The 21,418-nt window shown below is 39.6% G+C and overlaps 1 protein-coding gene across 17 annotated transcripts in view; it reads left to right on the top strand.

Moving 5' to 3' along the window:
• Window positions 1-21,418, top strand: part of LRRFIP2 (LRR binding FLII interacting protein 2) — a 194,946-nt gene that overhangs the window by 99,673 nt on the left and 73,855 nt on the right. For 2 of the 17 annotated variants that reach the window (XM_087713027.1, XM_087713030.1), the window contains 2 exons: window positions 7,188-7,235; window positions 7,325-7,381. The exons of 10 other annotated variants lie outside the window; for them this stretch is intronic. In XM_087713027.1, coding sequence (XP_087569153.1) covers window positions 7,188-7,235; window positions 7,325-7,381 — 105 coding nt within the window. Of the gene's footprint in view, window positions 1-5,780; window positions 5,856-6,394; window positions 6,443-6,529; window positions 6,575-7,187; window positions 7,236-7,324; window positions 7,382-8,550; window positions 8,620-21,418 lie in introns of all 17 variants that reach the window. 5 more of the 17 variants (XM_087713024.1, XM_087713025.1, XM_087713026.1 and 2 more) reach the window with 5 other exon arrangements.

The raw sequence follows: 21,418 nt of genomic DNA, 5'->3' as shown, positions 1-21,418 counted from the left end.
AATGCAGCCCTTCCATTCGGACTTGCATCGGCCCCAAGGACATTCACCAAAGTTCTAGCAGCACTGGCTGCCTATCTTCGGACATTGCCCATCCAAATCCAATGTTATTTAGATGATTTACTGATTCAGGCCTCGTCATACAAACAGGAGGAAAGGGGCCTTCATACCACCATTCAGGTTCTAAGAGAACACAGGTTTTCTGTGAATCTGAACAAATGTCATTTAGTCCCCTCTACAAGACTGGTGCACTTAGGTGCACTTATACACACTATTACCAGACATGTCTTTCTTTCCCAGGAGCGGCAGGACAGCATCGGAGCGCTGACAGTCCAGATTCCATTGGTTCCATTGGCGCTGCTGTCTCAACTGCTGGGGAAACTAGTATCTTGCATCTCCCTAGTATCCTGGGCACGGTTCCATGCCAGACCACTTCAGTGCTTCATGCTGCCCTACCAAAAAACGCATCGCAGTATGTCTCCAGTGAAAGTGCGGGTGCCACCAAAGATTTTACAATTGCTGCGATGGAGGGGGTCCAGGGCCATAATCAAGGGTTGTGTTTTCAGGGAGATGGACAGGTTGACCATTACAACAGATGCCGCCTATATGGCTTAGGAGCCTATTTTAGAGACAGGGTAGCCCATAGTTAGTGGACTCTTCAGGAGTTAACTCACAGTATAAACTGGTTGGAACTGAGGACAGCACGCCTAGATCTCAGGGCCTTTCACCAACAGATCTCGGGTGGCCATATCCTGATCTTAATGAACAATGTGGCCACAAAGACCCACATCAATAAGCAGGGGGGCTCAGTCAAAATCCTTCATGACAGAGGCAGAGACATTGTGTTGGTGGGCGAAGGCTCACCAGTTGTCGATCAGGGCAGAACATATTGCAGGGGTGTCCAATGTACAAGCGGACTGGTTGAGCATGGCCATGGTGGACAATGCAGAGTGGCATTTGCATCCCATTCTCTTGAACTGAACTGTCTGATCGCTTTGGTCATCCTGTCCTGGATCTATTCGCCTCTCCAATGAACTCTCACCTGCCAAGGTTTTTCTTCAGGTTTTGAGCCCTGGGAGCAGAAGGAGAAGATGCCCTAAGATGTCTATGGCCCAGGGGGCTGCTGTACACCTTTTCCCCGATGCCTCTGATCCCAGCTGTAGTGAGGAAGGTGTTGTAGGAGAGGGCAGAAGTTCTGTTGGAGGCTTCCCATTGGCCCCGGCGACTGTGGTTCACTGACATGGTCAGCCTCTCGGTGGCCAGACCATGGATCATTCCCCCGGAGAAGATCTCTCTAAGTCAGGGGCCCATCCAACACCCAGAGCCCCAGTGGTTATGCTTCACTGTTGGTGGTTGAGCGGAATCTGCTGAAAACAGAAAGATTGTCTAACAAGGTCATTAGCGACCATTCAGGTGGCCAGGTGGCCTTCCACCATCCGCATTTACAATGCAACCTGGAAGGTATTATGTACCTGGTGTCAGAAGGGGCACGTAGATCCTCTGTTGGCCTCTGGTGGATGTACTGGAATTCCTGCAAGAAGGTTTAAAGAAAAGACACTCTTCAAACACACTCTTAACAACAGGTTGCAGCTTTGGCCTCTGTTATTAGTATAGAGGGTTCTAGTTCTTTAGCTCACTATCCTAGAGTTAGAGCTTTTCTCATGGCACCTCTAATTTGCGGCCCCCAATGGTACACCATTATCCCACCTGGGATTTGTCCAAGGTTTTACATGCCCTGATCAGAGCACCTTTTGAGCCCTTAAGGGAGGCTAGTCTTCATCTCCTTTCATGTAAGATGTCATTCCTAGTGGCTATCACATCTGCTAGATGGATATCAGAGTTGGCAGCATTGTCAATGAGAAAGGATCTCTGTGTGTTTCATGCGAGTAGGGTGGTTCTGTGGGTGGACCCTGCCTTTATGCCTAAGGTTAACTCCTTGTTTCACTGAGCTCAGGAGTTAATACTGCCAAACTTCTGTTTTAGGCCTCAGCATTCCTTAGAAAGGCAATGGCATACATTAGATGTATGGAGGGCACTCCACATTTATATTTCTAGGACCTCTTCATTTAAGAAGACTGACGCCCTCTTCGTACCCTTTCTTCCGTCAACTCTGGGCCACAGGGTAACACCTTCCACGGTGGGTCATTGGATAAGGGCTTGTATAGCCAGAGCATATGAGAGCCAGGCTCTCCCAGTGCCCAGGGGGATCATAGCCCATTCTACAAGAAGTGCGGCTTCTACAGCTGCTTGGGCTATTCAGGCATCAGTACAAGAGATATGTAGGGCGGCGATGTGGACATTACCTGTGTCGTTCATAAGCCAATGCATACTCTTCTGCAGAAGCAGCTTTTGGTTGGTGTGTTCTTCAGAAGGTGCTTGAGGAGGATGGCACTTTGGGCCAAGATAGATCCCACCCATAGGACTTCCAAGACTTTGGTATGTCCCATCCTGGCATCTCCCGTCGATACCATGGAGAAGGGTCGCTGGTCTTACCTGTGAATGCCCTTTCTCATGAAGATCGATGGAAGAGTCCAGACCTGCCTGGTTGACTGGCCAGTGGCCAGGAGAGAGTGAAGTTTGGACTGGATGTAGTACAAGGTTCCGCTCGTTTTGTCTTTATTGTTCAAGACTGGGGACCATTGCCAAGGAGGCATGTCTTCAGAATTTCAATTCAGTCAACAAGCTAGCAAGCTAGAATAACCATCCTAGACTCTCCCATCAATCTTCTTGAGAAAGAGGTAAGACCAACGCTCCTTCTCTTTTATCACTTAAGCTGATAACCCAACGTTGCCCAGGTGTTTATAAACATTGAAGCATTTGTCTAAGAGGGAGCCATTGATAGGGGCCTTTCTTCCCCCTACTTCCATGCCCATCATCCCTGCCCTCTCCCTTCCACCTCCCATGTGCTCCTTTCCCACCCTGTCTATGATCCTGGCACTTTGTGCCAAAGCATTTGTCTGACAAGGAGCCATTAAGAGGGGCCTTTCTTCCCCCTACTCCCATGCTCATCATCCCTGCCCTCTCCCTTCCCCCACCCATGCGCTCCTCTTTCCTGCCCTGTCTACTATCCTGGCACTTTGTCCAAATCCATCAGGCACTTCCCCATTGGTCCACTGGAGGGCAAAAGTCATGGCTGGCTTTCCAGAGGAAGCTGCAAAGGAACTGACATCACAAACAATTGCCGCTCTAGGATGCTGCACTTGCTCTCCTTAACTGCCCAGGGGTTCCCAAGTTATGCTGGAACCCACACACACTCTCTCACACACACACCACAGGGGTATCTTACACACACACACAACCCCCCCCCCCCCCCCCAGTATTTGTTTCCTGAGGGTAAGTCATCTGTGTACCAAGTTTGGTTGAAATTGCTTGAGGCGCTCCAGAGTTATGCTGGAACATACATACATACATACAGCCTTTTTTATATAGATAGAGGAAGAAAGAAGAAAGAAAAGAAAGAAGAAAAAGAAGAAGAAAGAAAGAAGGAGGAGGAGGAAGAAAAAGATACATTAGATAGAAGAAAAGATGATGAGGAAGAAGAGGGGAGGCTTAGCATTACCAAATTGGGATTTATATGCATCAGCAGTAACAATAACATTTGTGAAGGACTGGATAGAACTAAAGAATAAAAGAATTCTGACCTTAGAAGGCCATGACCTACAGGCAGGCTGGCATACATATCTATGGGATGATAAAAATAAAACGCACAAATACTTTCAAAATCATTTAATCAGAAGAGCCTTACTGCAACAATGGTTCAAAATCAAAAATATCCACTATGTGAAAATCCCAAATTGGCTATCACCAATAGAAAGGACGACTCACCCAAATTTTACAGATTGGAACAAAATCCTAAAATACAGAGACTTAATTGATAGGCAGGGAAATTTAAAAACAATTGAAGAATTGGCAGATCAGAACATGAAAGTTGACTGGCTAACTTACCTCCAAATCAAAACTAAATACAATAAAGATACTAAATTATATGGCATCGAAACAGAACCACACAAATTGGATAAAATTATTCAAAGCCCAGATAGATGATAAGGAGAATATATAAATTCCTCCTGAAGTATAAAATGGAAGAGGAAATTGTGAAAGAACAAATGATAAAATAGGCGCAGAACTTTGGCTATAATATTGAATTAGACAAATGGGAAAAATTTTGGGGAATAAATTTAAAAATGACACTATCAGTTCCATACAAGGAAAACCAGTACAAAATGTTTTACAGATGGCACCTGGCACCATCAAGGTTAGCTAAAATCTCAACAAATACCTCCCCAAAATGCTGGAAATGCGAATCAATACACGGAACATACTATCATTTATGGTGGACTTGTGAGGAGGCAATTTTTTTTTGGAAAAGGATCAAAAATTGGCTGGAGGTAATAACAGGGATTAAAATAGATTGGAAACCTGAAGTTTTTTTATTAGGAATTATGTTGGTGAAATACAAAAAAGAAATCCAATATTTAATACTACATATACTTACAGCGGCAAGGATTGCCTTTGCCCAGAAATGGAAAAACAAATTAACCCCAAATGAAGATGAAATAATAAGAAAGATTATGGACGGTGCCGAAATGGATAAACTAACTAAAGAAATACAGGAAAAGGAAGAATCAGAATTCTACCAGATATCGGATAAATAGTATAGGTGGATGGAGGAAAGAAACAAAAATCAATGAAAGAATATAACAACACTCAAAAATAATAGTTATGAGTAAAATAAGAGGGTTAAGAATGGTGAAATATAAATGAAATATGATAGAAGGGGAAATAAGATAAGGTGAGCGATATCGATTGATGATTGCTAATATAAAAAACAGGAAGTTCGTGTTCGCACTGTATTGTATAAATATGTATGTCTAATTTTTGTGTGTGTGTATTTTACATGTTTGTTAATAAAAATCTTTAAAAATTTTTTTTTAATGAAGTTATTAAAATAGATGTAATTTTTCTTGTTTGAATTTTATGTTTGTCTATGTTAAGAAAATTAAAAATAAAATTACCAAATTTTTAACTTTTCCACTCCAGCTTTGTTGCCTTGTTTCTAGTATGTGCTTGCTCCTGTGAGTTTTTTTCTGAAATGTTTTAAATTGTTGAAGTTGAATCATGAAAATAAATGTTGCTCCTCACTGTATGTTTAAATGATCATAGAAATTTTCTTTATTAAGCCTCTCAGTAGTAAATGTTTGACATTCCACCAGAGAACAATTCATATAAGGTAAAATATTTGACTAGGTTATATCTGTTATAACCTTAGTGAATTTTTGCAACAAAGTGTAAATACCCTAATATTTTTTTAAAAAAAACATTACTGAATAATTTCAGAACTTTTTAAGTTTGTGAAATTTTGTTCTTTGCATATGGTAATTGATTAAATCTGAGAAGTTATCTGTATAGAAAGATGAAGCTAGTATTAATTTTCTCAAATCTTTCAGATACAATAGTAAATTTAATTTATTACATTGTGAAGTTAGCATATATGGTATATTTGTCACTGTTTCAGGATAATATGGAACAATCTTATTTAGTGGACATATAACCAAATAATCGTCACGTATATAAAAAAAGTAGGTAGAAAGTTTGAACTTTTATATGAAAACATTGCATTACCATGTAATACAATGCATTCAACTGAATCAACTCAAATTGTTTACTGTATTAATGCACTTTGGAGCTCGTAATATATTTTGAATACTAAGGTAATATTATTTGCAGTCCCTTATGAGTTTGTGTTTGAGTATCTTTTATACTCTTGTCATTTTTTTAAACAGAGTGGATTTTATCACGACCAGCGAAATTACAGCAGTCTTAGACATAGCAAAGCACTTCCTTCTTATCAGCCTCGGGTTTGTTTGGTTTTATTGGATGAATTATTTTGCTGAATAGATTTTTTCTTCAGTAAAGCATAACAGCATGAGAATTAGCATAAATGCTTTGTTTCATTTGAGTTGAATTAACAATTGGTCAAGGATCCAGTGAAGGGTTTTTTGATCCTATATTAGTTGATGCAGCATGAATCAAGTTAGAATTAGAGCTAGGTTCAGGAATTTAGATTTCTTTTCACTTTTTGTCATGCAACTCCCTGATTTAAATTTGCCATTATGTTAACCATAAATCTAACACATTTTAGTATTATATGCAATTATTCTAAAAAGGGTTATTCTAAAAGATAGGGCCAGCATAGGCTTATGGATGACATTTTTTTAAATCAAATATCTAATGGAGTGTTTAACCTATTATTGCCAGCTTTGGACTGTGTATGCACTCTTTCTGTTCCATCATTTTATGACAATGCACTCACACTGTTCCTTACCTGCATGTTTGATGAAAAATGTGCATCATTTATACAGCATTCAGTACAATTCAATCCTTATTCTTCTCACAGTCATCATCTCTATATAATGAACCTCTGGCAACCACCAAGAATTACAGGGTTAGTAAAATGTAACATGATACTTAATGTTTAGTTATTGTAATGTTTATGTATTCTGAAATCTAAAAAAAGTACTCTGTTCTATAGGCTTCTCCAGATGTAAACACTGGTTTGATAAGAAGTACCAGTTTGGTTCGTATGTAGATCTGCATGGTGACTTTAGCCTGAGCATACTGTTTACTGACAGCTTTGTGTATCATTATCTTGTAAATATATAGCTTAAGTTTGAAAAAAATATAAGAATGGAGAACATCAGGAAACTATCTTGAGAAGAAACAAAGTATATGTAAGCACTGGGGCTCTTAAATTTGTAGAGATTTTCTTAAACAAATAAATAACAGCTGCAGTGATTAATTTAACAACTTAGTCAAAAAAGATAATAAAATGGAAATAAAACTCACTTAGCAACTGTCTCAGAAACAGAAATTTTGAGCTCAATTGTGATTGTAAGTCGAGTACTACCTGTAATCTCTGTCTGCATGCTGCTATTGCCTAGAAAAAGAAACTAAAATATTACTTTCTGTTTTTATAAGATCTGAGCTACTTATATCATTTCCCCCTACCCCATCAATATGTCTGTTTACATGTTTAAGTTGCCCTTCTTCCTTTCCATTTCCTTGTTCTCCAGCCAATGAAACAAGACACATTATGTTGTTTAGTTGTTTATCCAATTGTATGAGAAAGTACTTACGGGCTTATTCTGTACTTTTATAGAACAACAAACACTATTTTCTCTGTTCTCTAGGCATCGTTATGTGATGATGGATTGTATAAACGGTACAGTAATCATCCTGTAAGTCTATAGGAATTTCATTTTATATGTTTGCATGTGTATGTGAAAATAAACAGCTGAAAAAGTATTTCATAACATTTGTTTTTTAGCCTTCAGAAGATAGTTATTATTCTTCAAGAGCAAGTTCATCACGAAGTAGTCCAGTGGTGAGATGTCTCTGCATGTCTTAAACACTTCCATTTTTATGGATAACTCTGATATTAAATAGATAGAGATTACTAATATGCATTATTGATAATATAAATGTAGAGTTGTTGGCTGTCATTCTGGGAATCTCCACTTTTTCAATTATGTATTTTGAAAGAAGAATATTAATTATTCTTAGCAAGAAAAGTATAGTTGAAAGAATGTAATACTCTAAAATCATTTTTAAAATTTTATATTTAAAAATATGGAAATTTTCCATGCTTATCATATTGTATTTGTTCTGTAGCTAATAGTAAGCAGAGAGAATACAAGGTTTTCAGTTAAAGCTTCCTTTTATATTACCTTCTAATTTTATATGCCTATTGTATCAGGAACTGATGTACTAATACAACTTCCACTAGTACTCCATTTGATAAAAGCTCAGTTGTTCACTATTGCAAGTTAACACTGTGGATGTAATTTGGTCCTATGATAACAGATAGCTTTCTTTACACAGGGTCAGAATGGGGAAACTGATGATCAAGGATTATATTTCATGTTTTTAGAGGGAGGGAATAAGTTCAATGTTGTCAAGATTGCATGTATTTGTTTAGGACGTGGAATGTGCAAAAATAGATTCAGGGATCCAAAATTGACCATCTTTCCATAAATAGAGACTTACATTCTTTTCCTTTAGTTGGATGCAGGCTTTACACTACTTAGGTATTAGGAATGAAAGAGCTGAGAGGTTTTGTATTCTATCTAGCCAGGCAGAGTTAAAGTATATACCAAATTGATTGTTGATTATTTGTAATCTCACATAGAGTTGCCAAGTTAGAAAAAATAGCTTGAATGTAACTAAAGAAAAATTTTGAAAATGGGACTATGTAGATAGTGGTAGTTTAATTAAGCCAACTAAATCTTCTAATTAGGCAATTATTTTGCATAAATACTAGTTTGAAACATTATTAAGGTACTGAAGTGAAAATTTGCAGGTTAATTTGACTGTGAAGTCTACATCTATCACATCAGACTCTAGCATCACAAAGGTTCTTCTTCACCACATTGCATTGGTTTATTTATTATCCAGTTAAGTCCTTAATATTGTAGAAATCTTATTATTGATTTAGATAAATATGTACCATATATAATAATAACTTAGTTAATTATTTATTTCCAACTCTGATAGTTTACAGATGGTGAATCAGACAACATTGCATCCTCTGACCATGCTGTACAAATTCATAGGGATAGTGTGGTGAGCAATTGCATGATTGATATAGGTCTGCTGTGTTCTAATTTCATCAATTCATAACCTGTGAAATTTTACAGATCCTAATCTTGATATGTATAATAAATATTCCTATATACTCTATATTGAATATACATATTAAAGTATTTCATCACCTTTCAAGATAGAATTGCACTATTTTTAAAATACTCTTATTTCTTATCCTTGTTGTTAGTTGTGAAGACATGTCCGACTCATCGCGACCCCATGGGCAACATTCCTCCAGACCTTCATGTCCTCTACCATCCTCTGGAGTCCATTTAAGCTCATGCCTACTGTTTCGGTGACTGCATCCAGCCACCTCATTCTCTGTCATCCCCTTCTTTTGCCATCACTTTCCCAGCATTATGCTCTTCTCTAGTGAGTCCTTCCTTCTCATTAGGTGGCCAAAGTATTTAAGTTTCATCTTCAGGATCTGACCTTCTAAGAGCAGTCAGAGTTGATCTCCTCTAGGACTGACTGGTTTGATCGCCTTGCAGACCAAGGGACTCGTAGGATTCTTCTCCAGCACCATAGTTCAAAGGCCTCAATTCATTGGCGCTCAGCCTTTCTTATGGTCCAACTTTCACCACCATACATTGCAAATGGAAAAACCATAGCCTTGACTATACGTACTTTTGTTGGCAGGGTGAAGTCCCTGCTTTTTAGTATGTTGTCTAGATTTGCCATAGTTTTCCTCCCCAGGAGCGTCTTTTAATTTCTTGGCTGCAGTCCCCATCTACGGTGATCTTGGAGCCCAGGAAAATAAAATCTATCACCACCTCCATTTCTTCCCTATCTATTTGTCAGGAATTGAGAAGGGCGGATGCCATGATCTTAGTTTTCTTAATGTTGAGTTTCAAGCCAACTTTTGCACTCTCCTTCTTTACCCTCATTAAGAGGGTCTTTAGTTCCTCTTCACTTTCTGCCATTAGAGTGGTATCATCTGCATATCTGAAGTTGTTGTTGATATATGTATTGTTGATTGTTGATATTTCTCCTGGCAATCTTAATTCCAACTTTTGATTCATCTAGCCCCGCCTTTCTCATGATGTGCTCTGCATAAGTTAAATAGCAGGGTGACAGTATACAGCCTTGCTGGACTCTTTCCCCAATTTTGAACCAATCAATGGTTCTGGGTCCAGTTCTCATTGTTGCTTATCCTTAATATGTTTACTAAATTATCTCCCAGTTTATGTCCTAACTTAATGTAGACAATGTATTATTTTGTGTTTAAAATGAGAAGAATTAATTGCATATATATAATAAATGTATATAGATAAATATATTAATATGCTTCTGAAAGGATAAAACAGGTCCTTTTCCAGTAAATGAAATAGATTCTTGGTTCCTTTAGAATTAACAGTTATACTGTTATAACTATAGTATTTTCAAATACTAAAAAAATCTTCCTTTTCATATTAAAGTACAAGCAATCATATCCAAATTCATTTATATAGATTATGCATTAACATTTATATATTTCTAAACAACAATGTTCCTAATACCTAATTTGCAATGCATTTTAGATTTATTATCCAATAAACTAATAAATTTAGAATAGACTTTAGAAGGAATAAGAGGCTTAAAAGCCTTCAATGTTAGATAAACTCACTGTAGTTGAATTCCAAATCTAATAATGACTACAAAGAAATTCTACGTCTTACTAAATTGACTTTTTAAAAAATGCCTCTCCATTTATTTCACTTTCAAGTAGTTTCACTAAGTCTTATATGCCTTATTTTTTCAGAATATAAGACGCCCAGAGTATAAGACACACCAAGATTTTGAAGAGGCAAATTTTAAAAAAAGTTTTTGCACTCTGCAGACCTCCCAAAACCGGCCAGTTTTTCATTAAAAAAGGGACATGAATAGCCTTTCGGAGGCTTGTAGAATGCTCCTGCGGGGTAGCCCTCCCAAAATGAGCAAAAAATGGCCTGGTTTTTTTTTGCAAAAACGGGCCCATTTTTTTTTCAAAAAAAAAAAAAAAAAAAAAAAGCATGCATAGCCTTTAGGAGGCTTATAGAGTGATCCTTGGGGCTGTGAGGCAACATTGAGCAAAAAATGGCCTGCTTTTCGCTTATTTCTGCCCTCCCCAGCACTCAGGAGCATTCTGAAAGCCTCCTAAAGGCTATGCACGGCCATTTTGGGGAAGGGGCGGGGTTTCGGGAGGCAAAAAATGCTGTATTCCGTGTATAAGATGCATCCAGATTTTCAGCTTCTTTTTTGAGGGAAAAAGGTGCGACTTATAGTCCAAAAAATACAGTAATTCATCTAAATGTCTCATAAATTTTTTTAAAAAATTGTGAATTACATAAAGGAAACTATATTTTTAATGATGAATAATTTCTTTTTAATTATTGAATTACTCGATAACGTCAACACTTTTTATACCTATATGTCAGGCTAAACCAGGGGTCTGCAACCTTAAACACTCAAAGCGTCATTTGGACCTGTTTCCCACAGAAAAGAAAACACTGGGAGCCACAAAACCTGGGTGGGCGTGGCCACCTCGACATCACTCCCACCCAGTCACATGACCCCCCCAGCCACGCCTACCCAGGTTTCATAGCTCTAGATGTTTTCTGTGGGAAATGGGTCTCTCTCTCTCTCTCCTTCCCTCCCTCCCTTCCCTTTCCCTCTTTTTCTTTCTTTCTCACTGAATACGATAGCAAATCCAAAATAAAGTTATTAGTTTTTTTCTGAGTATAAGATACACCTTTCCCCCCACTAAAAAACGTGTAAATGTTCGTTGGTCTTATAGATCGAATACAGCCATTTTGCGCCTCCCGAAGTCCCGCCTCCACATCCCATTTTTTGAAAAATGGGCAAAAAACAGGCCATTTTTCACCAAAAGGGGGGGTTTGCCTTCCCCCACCCCCAGAAGCACTCTGCAGGCTTCAGGAGGGCTGGGGGAAGGGAGAAATGCCCCCCATTTTGGTGGAAAAACAGGGAGGTTTTTGCCTTACCCCAGCCCTGCTGAAGCCTGCAGAGTGCTCTTGGGGGCCGGGAAGGACAAAAACTTTTTTTTTCTTACTTCAATATCTTGGTGCGTCTTATACACTGGTGCATCTTATAGTACGAAAAATATGGTAATTGTGGGAAATTGCTTCTCTGTAATATTTTCATAGTGAATTCTAAGTTGATAGAAGCTGGCAAGATTGTACTAATAGCAATAGCATATATATTTTGATTTCTTTTGAGTTTGACAATATACTATATTATTCAAAATTATAAATAATCTTATTTTCAGATGCATTTTTTGCCCTCTCTGTTATTGCCTTTAAAAAAAACAACAGACTTGCTTACAATTTGTGCCTTCTGGCAAACTGCAGTTTTCTTGGCAAGAGATCTAGCTTGCCATTGTTTTCATCATAGGTCTGAGAGACTTCTTTCTTTTTTTCTTTTTCTTTCTTTCTTTCTTTCTTTCTTTCTTTCTTTCTTTCTTTCTTTCTTTCTTTCTTTCTTTCTCTCTCTCTCTCTTTCTCTCTCTCCCCTTTCCTTTTTTATTTCGCCTCCTCTCTCTCCCTTCTCTCTCTCTCTGATTTGTTTCCCTCTCTCATTCCCTACAGCTCCCTTTCATTTCTCTCTCCTTCTCTCTTTCTGTTTGTTTCCCTCTCTCTCATTCTCTCCCTCCATCATTTTCTCATTTCTTTTTCTCCCATTTTCTTGCTCCCATGTCTTTCTCACGCATGTGCACAAGCAAAATACCCTCCTGGGCAGGAGGTGAGTAGCCGGTCCCCTTTGTGTTGGCTCAGGAAGGAAGGGAATGGTGAGCAGTAGCAGGAGAGTCCTGTGCAGCTCATGAGAGCTGGCGCTTCCCTTTCTGCATCCAGCGACAGCAGTTGTTGCTGCTCCCCATTCCTCTCCTTATTGAGCCAACGTAAAGGAGACTGCAGCTGGTGCTGAGCTGCCTGTGAAGGATGCGGAATCAGAATCACAAAAAGCAGCTTGTCACAGACAGTGCAGAGAAAATGCTAGGGATGCTTCAGCCACGCAGCTCTGTGGAGAGGCTTATGCCTTCTCAGGCAGAGAGCAGATCGTGGGACTGGGTCAGCAGAGAGCTGCAGGAGAGGGGTCAAAGAGTCATGTGGCTCTTGGGTTACCAGTTGCCAATACCCAGGCTAAATCCAAGAACAGCAATAGCAGTAGCAATTCAGTTCTTTATTTGCTTATACATAACACAGAAACTTGCCAGGCTAAACGCTCAGGACTCACTGCTTAATGGATATACCCTGAGAGATTCTAGGGAGTGTGTGTCCTTAGGCTCTTCCTCTGAGTCCATTCCCAGGCTGCACTGTCTCTTATTTCTCCAGCCCTCCCTTCTCAAATATGCTCTCTCCCTCCTGGAAACTGTGACTTCACTGTGGTCTATTAAACCCCTGCCGGGCATCTTCTCTCATACCATGATCCAATATAATGCAAACTTATATTCATTTAAGAGCTCTGCTTTGTACACATGCAATGTGCTTCTTTGTAAAATTAAACACTTACTATTGATTTATATAAAACAAGAATTTGTATTTTCCATGAGGAACGATTCCTTTATATATAGCTTTAATCTGGAACAGTTAAAATAACAGAAGATTGACTTAATGTTTTAATTGGGAATCAAAACCTTCATTTATTCTCCTAATGACTGAATCTGTAAATCAACTTCCAATTCTAGATTATTTAGAGTCCAAATGTGGACATAACATTAAGCATTTTTCCCAATATTGTGAAATAAGATACAGTTAGTGAGAGGGACCTGGACGAATAAGTATATTAAATTTTTAGAATACTCTAGGTGTGTAATTTATTTCAGTTCATTTATTTATGTTTTTAAATATTTTTATTAAACTGTGTTTTTTTAAATTTTTATTTTAAACACATAAACACATCAACAAAAACAAACACATGACTTAACACAACATAGGAACAAAAAGTTCCATCATATATCATACAGCAGTTCCGTATCGGTTTCTTTACAGTTAATGTTTTCCCTTCTATACATTTCTATCTTGCATTCATGATCTCCTTATTCGTTATCCATTTTTATATACAATTCTATATTTATTTATACTTAGCTATTTATACCAAAATATTGTTTACCTATAGTGTGTTTTATATTCTTACTGTCATTTATTCTCTTACATACAATTATAGGTATACATTCACATAGTTATTCTTTTTCTTTGCCATTCTTATACTTTTGTTATTCCATTTAACAGGTTATAATATACAATTTGAGTTGTTTTGTTTACCATCCCTAGCGCCTGTTGTAACACCACTTATTTTCCCTTTCTTTTCTCCCTCACTTCCTTCTCTACTTCCTTTCTTCCTCCTCTCCTTCCCCTTCTTTCTTCCCTTACCTCTCCCCTACTCCTACCCTCTCTCTTCCCCTTCCTGCCCTCTCTCCTTCTCTTTCTCTCCCTTCCACCCTCCTCTCCTTCTCTTTCTCTCCCTTCCACCCACCTCTCCTTACCTCTTTCTTCTTCCCTTACCTCTCCTCCACTCTTCCTTTCCTACTATCTCTCCATAATCTCAGTTTATGTTTTCTTGGGGATGGTATTTCCACAAACCCATATAGTTTCGTATAATTTCCTTTTTTCTCTTTTGTTCTACAGTCTATATGCCAGCCATCATTTTTAGGATTTTTATTAGGATTTTATTAATATTTGTAGGCCGCCCTTTTCCCTGAGGGGACTCAGGGCGGCTCACATAAAATCGGGGAGGGGGAATACAAACATTAAGATAAGACATATAATAAAATAGTAAACAACATACATTCATCATTCGGGAGGGGAACTATCCTTGTCCCCAGGCTTGACGGGCGAGCCAGTTCTTAAGGGCTGTGCGGAAGGCCTGGACGGTGGAGAGGGTGCGAATCTCTACGGGGAGCTCGTTCCAAAGGGTCGGGGCTACTACTGAGAAGGCCCTCCTCCTTGTAGTTGCCAGCCGGCACTGGCTGGCCGATGGAATACGGAGGAGGCCTAATCTATGTGATCTTATTGGTCGCAGGGATGTAATTGGCAGAAGGCGGTCTCTCAAGTATCCAGATCCACTGCCATGTAGGGCTTTATGGGTGACTAATAGCACCTTGAAGCGCATCCGGAGATCGACAGGTAGCCAGCGCAGCTCGCGGAGGATAGGTGTTATGCGGGTGAACCGAGGTGCACCCACAATCACTCGCGCGGCCGCATTCTGTACTAGCTGAAGTCGCCGGATGCTCTTCAAGGGCAGCCCCATGTAGAGCACATTGCAGTATTCCAGCCTAGAGGTCACAAGGGCCCGGGTGACTGTTGTGAGAGCCTCCCGATTCAGGTAGGGTCGCAACTGGCGCACCAGGCGAACCTGGGCGAATGCCCCCCTGGTCACAGCCATTAAATGATGGTCAAACGATAGCTGTGAGTCCAGGAGGACTCCCAAGTTGCGAACCCTCTCTGAGGGGTATAGAATTTGACCCCCCAGCCTGAGTGATGGAATATTGGTCGAATCTCTGGGAGGGAAACACAACAGCCACTCGGTCTTTTCTGGGTTGAGCACGAGCTTGTTAACCCTCATCCAGTCCATAACAGCTTCAAGGCCGCGGTTCATCACGTCTGCCGCTTCATTGAGTTGGCACGGGGCGGACAGATACAATTGAGTATCGTCCGCATATTGATGGTATCTAATCCCGTGCCTGCGAATGATCTCACCCAGCGGTTTCATGTAGATGTTGAATAGTAGGGGGGATAAGACCGAGCCCTGAGGCACCCCATAAGTTAGGGGCCTAGGGGACGATCTCTGCCCCCCCACTAACACCGACTGCGACCTGTCCGAGAGGTAGGAGGAGAACCACCGCAATACGGTGCCTCCCACTCCCACCTCCCCCAGTCGTCGCAGAAGGATACCATGGTCGATGGTATCGAAAGCCGCTGAGAGGTCAAGGAGAACCAGGATGGAGGAATGTCCTCCATCTCTGGCCCTCCAGAGATCATCGATCAATGCGACCAAAGCGGTTTCTGTGCTGTAACCGGGTCTGAAGCCTGACTGGAAGGGGTCTAGGTAGTTTGCTTCCTCCAAGGACCGCTGGAGCTGGAAGGCCACCACCTTCTCCACAACCTTCCCCAGGAAGGGGAGGTTGGAAACTGGATGATAATTATTGAGGATAGCTGGATCCAAGGATGGCTTCTTCAGGAGGGGTCTCACCACCGCCGCTTTCAGTGCGGCGGGGAAGTTCCCCTCCCGAAGCGAGGCGGTGACAACCGCCTGAATCCAGCCTCGTGTCACCTCACTGCAGTTAGTAACCAGCCATGAGGGACACGGATCCAGTACGCAGGTGGAGGTACTTACAGCCCTCATGGCCTTGTCCACATCCCCAGGGGTAACGTCCTGAAACTCAACCCAGAGTTGTTCAAATTGATCCTCCTGTGCCTCGGCTGGAGCTGCGGGGGTGGAGTCCAAGTCCGACCGAAACCGAGCAATTTTGTCCGCTAAGAATTGGGCATAATCTTCAGCTCTGCCCTGCAAGGGTTCCCCCGCTTCCCTTTTGTTCAATAGGGAGCGGGTTATCCTAAACAGGGTGGCTGGGCGGGACTCAGCGGACGCAACCAAGGTGGCTATATGGGATCTTTTTGCAGCCCTAAGTGCCCTGGTGTATTCCTTGGTGCAGGTGGTTACCATTGCTCGGTTCGATTCGGACTTATCGGACCTCCAACGGTGCTCTAGGCACCTCCTCCTCCTGATTTGATGGCTTATTCCAAGTAATTCAGTCTGACTACTTTAATTTTCTGTGCTAATTCCTTTTGAGTTATTAAATTGGTCTGCCCATTCATTTGGTATCGAGATAATTGTAATTTCTTGATCCATCTTTAGCTGGGTTTGTTCTAGTTTGTATCTGACTTTTCCCTCTCGCCCCTTCGTTCTCTGCTCTCTCTCTTTCTTGCCTCTGTTCTTCTCTCCTGTTTCTTTCCTTGTCACCGAATGTTTCTTCCTCTTGACCCTACTTTCTAGTCCCTCCTTACTTCTTTGTTCTTCTTCCGCTTTGCTATATTCTTCATAGAATTTCTGTGTGTCTTCTGTAGTCTCTATCTTATATCTTTTTCCTTGCCAAGATAGCAGAACCCCTTCAGGTACCAACCATCTGTATATTGTTCTATTTTTATTTAACTGGTTTGTTAAAAATTGGTACTGCCTATGTTGTTCCCGAATTCTCTGTGGAATCTGTTTGAGAGTGATCAACTCTTTTCCCTGTAATGTAATCGTCTCTTCTCTAGTTTTTTTCTACACTTCATCTCTTGTTGTTGTTTTTTTAGCAAATCTTATATGCACTTCTCTCGGGAGTCTATGTCTTCTGGCATAGTTAGTATGCACCCGATAAGCTTCATCGACTTCCCCTCTTAACTATTGTTCTTTTCTTTTGAGAATTTCAGGGAAAATTTCAGTCATTTTTTTTCCCAGGTCCTTCTCTTCCGGTATGTTTTGGAATCTTAGGTAGAATGCAGCTCTTTCAATTTCAAGTCAGGTTATTGATATTTCTAGTTCTTTATTAAGTTCTTTATATTCCAATTCCATTTTTCCCATCTTCTGATCTGCTTGTTCTATTTTTTCTTCCATACACTGGATTTTCTGTTCATTAATTGCTAAGGCATTCTGTATACTTTCAATTTTGTCATCTACATTTTTGATAGTTCCTTTCAATTCTCCCATTTCATTTTTCATTTCTTCATGATTCCTCCTTGTCTCTTCATGGTTAGTAGTTGTCACTTCCTGGCTTTTTGCCAATGTCTCTTGTATCATCTGGAACATCAATTGCATACTCTGCATCGTTGGAGCTGGCCCTATTGTTCATGCCATCTTTTTGCCTCTCTCCAACCCCAACACGCTCTCAATTGATCTTTGATTTGAGGAAGGGAGTGTGGCTGAAATCACATTGGGTATAGTTTTTTTCACTATTTTTATTGAGGTTGTCATTTTTATCCCCCTATTTATCCTTGCCCACAATTGCAAATAAGTTTTATTTTACTTCTACTTTATCAGTAATATCAATAATATAAGTAATTGTATAATTCAATATTTGACAATAGTTAACTTTCCTTAATATCACGTTTCAATACCTGAACATTCCTGTATATTATTCAATTCTATTGTGGTCCTTAATTAATATATATCATAGATTTATATACCACACTATTATCTTATACCAATAGATGTCTCTCAATTTTATCATTTATACAGGTATTCAATTTTAGTAGTTAGTTTATCTCTATGTATATATAGATATATAGGTATTCAATTTTAATAGTTAGTTTATCTATATGTTTATGTATCTATGTATGTATGTACATATGTATGTACGTATGTATATACATACATACATGGAAGTGTGATCTTCCTCCCATATTTGGGCATACCAGGGGTTGTGACTTTATATATATATATATATATATATATATATATATATATATATATATATATATATATATATATATATATATATATATATATATATATATATATATATATATATATATATATATATATATATATATATATATATATATATATATATATATATATATATACACACACACACACACACACACACACACACACACACACACATACATACATACATACATACATCAACTTATGTCACGGTTGGTTTTCTTGCATCAGATTTCACAGTCCAAATTTACAGTCCACTAGGTGTCACTCTCCCCTCACAGAGACTTTTAATATCCAGGTTTCCAGCAAAGAAGTAAGGAAGAGGTCCCTTCCAAAACATTCTTCTCTCTCTGATACTTTTCCGAGGCAAATAAATATTGAGTACTTATCTTTGGGGAAAACAAAACAGCAGAGAGAAAAGCGAGAAGAAAAAGCAAAAAAAAACTAAACTACCAACCCGATTGTTAAACAATCTAAGCTTTCCAAATCTTCTTGGCAGATGTCATGCCGGGTTTTTGTTCTCACTTGGCCAACTACTTCAAGTTATTCGGGCTGTCCCTTCCAACTCAGCGAACTCAGCGTCTCTGCTTCACTTCTGTTCGGCAAAATTGAACTGCAAAAACAGTATCCTTCCCAGCGTCTCCTTCTTTCCAGCTCACCCTCTCTGCCAATTTTGCGTTGACCTCCTCTTTGGGTTGTCAGCAATAGTAACAAATATCCCAATTTCAACTGCTTCCCTCTCTGTTTCCTTCCTTCTTATGCGGTCACCATCGCTGGTCCTAACCAAATGGCAGGATAGTTCCTTGTCCGTTTAGGGGGGTTCTCCTATCCGCTGGGGGATTTGCCTTATCACCCCAGCGTCTACAGAGAATCCCCTTTAATCTGCTGGCCCCTTCAGGATCAACAGTGCTCAAAAATGAGCCCAAACGAAGAAGTTAGAGTTAGAGGTTAGGAGAGCTCCCTTTCCTCTAAGCACAGTGATGTCGCCACAGGAAGTCCTAAACTGTGTTTTTTTAAAGACATTTTTTTTTTGCAATTTTCTTCTGTACATTTCCACCTCAGTATACATTTATTGTAAATGTACTTCTTCCCCCTTATTTCAGTTTCTCTTTGTCTATACATATGATACAATTATATACATTCTTTAATTTACAATCCTTCATTCCATTTATACATGTTGGTTAATCTCTATCTATACATTGCTAATTTCTAACTCCTGTGTCCTCTTCATTTAGTCTTTCCTTAAGCTTTACACCTGTTCTCTAGCCATTTGTACCACTTGTTCCATACAATATAATATTCTGTTTCCTCCTTTTCTTTTACTTCTTTTATAAATTTGTCCCTCTTTGCACACTCTAACACTTTCATTATAACATTATCCTCTGTTGGTATATTATTATTCTTCCAATTTTGTGCATATTTATTCTCGCTGCTGTTATGATATGTATAATTAAAAATTGTGGTTTTTTAAATTTCCTTGTAGGTATTTGCTTTTTAGTAATTTCTTCGAGCCATTTTCTTATTCTATTCCAGTATTGTTTAGCCTTTGGGCATAACAACCACATGTAGTTTCTTGATTTTGCCTACATTTCCAACAGTCCAGTGATAAGTTCGGGTACATTTTAGCCAATCTCGCTGGTGGGAGATGCCATCTATAGAATGTTTTATACATATTTCTCCAAATCAATACTGTAGCCAAAATTTTTGGTTATCATAGTTTCTTTAACTACCTCCTCCTCCATTCTGTAATTCAATAAGTAGTTCTATAGTTTCTTGATCAATTTATCCTCTGTATCTTGTAAAATTTTATCTAGATTTTGCGGTTCTGTTTGGAATCCGTACTGTTCTTTATCCTTCTTATATCTAGCCTGTCTCTGCATATACGGCCACCAATCAATGTCTATGCCCTGTTCTTTTAGTTTTAATCCTGTTTTTAATTCCCCCTGATCGTTTAGTAATATCTTTATATCTTTTTATTTTATTTATGTCTAATACATATGGGTAGATTAATGCTTCCATCATTGATAGCCAATTTGGAATTTTAATATAGTGTTTTTCTTTAGTTTTTTGCCATACTTGTAGCAAATCATCCCTAATTAAATGTTTCTGAAAATAACTGTGGATTTTATTTTTGCCATCCCATTAAAATGCGTGCCATCCTAACTGTAAGTCATGGCCTTCCAAAATCAACTTTCTTTTATTTTTTAACTCAAATCAATCTTTGATCCATGTAAGTGCTGCTGTCTGATAGTAAGTCTCCCAATCCGGGAGCCCGGATCCTCCTCTTTTTCTACTATCCCACAATTGTAAGGTGACCAGATTTTCAGATTGGTAAAGAGGGACACCATTGACTGGGGGGGGGGGGGAAGGTTTGATTAAAAATTTTATATTTTGTCAAAAGGTCACACAAGGTGATTACATGACCCCAAGACACTGAAAGCATCATAAATATGAATGTTGCCAAACATCAAAATTTTGATCACGTGACCATGAGGATGCTTCAACGGTCGCTAAGTGTGAAAAATGGTCGCTAAGTGTGAAAAATGGTCATCAGTCACTTTTTACAATGCAATTGTAACTTTGGTCACTAAATGAACTGTTTGAAAGCTAAAGCTAGCTTGCATTATGCTAGCTTACATTTTCAAGAAAGAGAAGCTAAACTCCTTATTAGAATTGAAATAGAAACGAGTAGAGTAGAGTAGAATAGTTTATTAGCCAAGTGTGATTGGACACACAAGGAATTTGTCTTCGGTGTACATAAAAAAAAAATAGAATACATTCATCAAGAATCATGAGCTACAACACTTAGTGATAGTCAGTCTCTCTCTCTCTCTCTCTCTCTCTCTCTCTCTCTCTCTCTCTCTCTCACACACACACACACACACACACACACACACACACACAAACACACACACAAACACTCCTCCTCTGGATTCAATGGGACTTTTAGAAAATCCCCCCTCCTGTGCACACACTCCCTCTTTCTCTCTCCCTCTCCCTCCCTCATCTCATTATGGGAGGGAAAAGCGCTTGGCACGAAGAAGAACTTTCTTCCAAACAGCGGAACCCCCAATTGCCAGGGGCATCGGACTCCAAATCCCATCGCAGGAATCCCCACTCGCCAAGATCGTAGGACTCCAAGTCCCATCCCCCCCGCCCATCCCCGCCAGTGCAGCCCCTGGCGCAATAGGGCTGCAATCAGCGGCCGTCCCTGCTGCAATTTGCGCCGCCCGCCGCATCAGCCGGAATCTGACAGAAAGCACTTTTCTTTCGCCCGCATCAGAGGTGGTGGGGGGAAGGAGAGGACTTTTCTTTTGCCCGCATCAGAGGTGGTGGGGGGAAAGAAAGGACTTTTCTTTCACCCGCATCAGAGGTG

Source organism: Thamnophis sirtalis, unplaced genomic scaffold (assembly GCF_051295495.1).
Source record: "Thamnophis sirtalis isolate CommonGarterSnake01/CBP01778 unplaced genomic scaffold, rThaSir2_p1.2 scaffold_4, whole genome shotgun sequence".
Lineage (NCBI taxonomy): Eukaryota > Metazoa > Chordata > Lepidosauria > Squamata > Natricidae > Thamnophis > Thamnophis sirtalis.
This window is presented reverse-complemented; position numbering and strand designations above follow the sequence as displayed.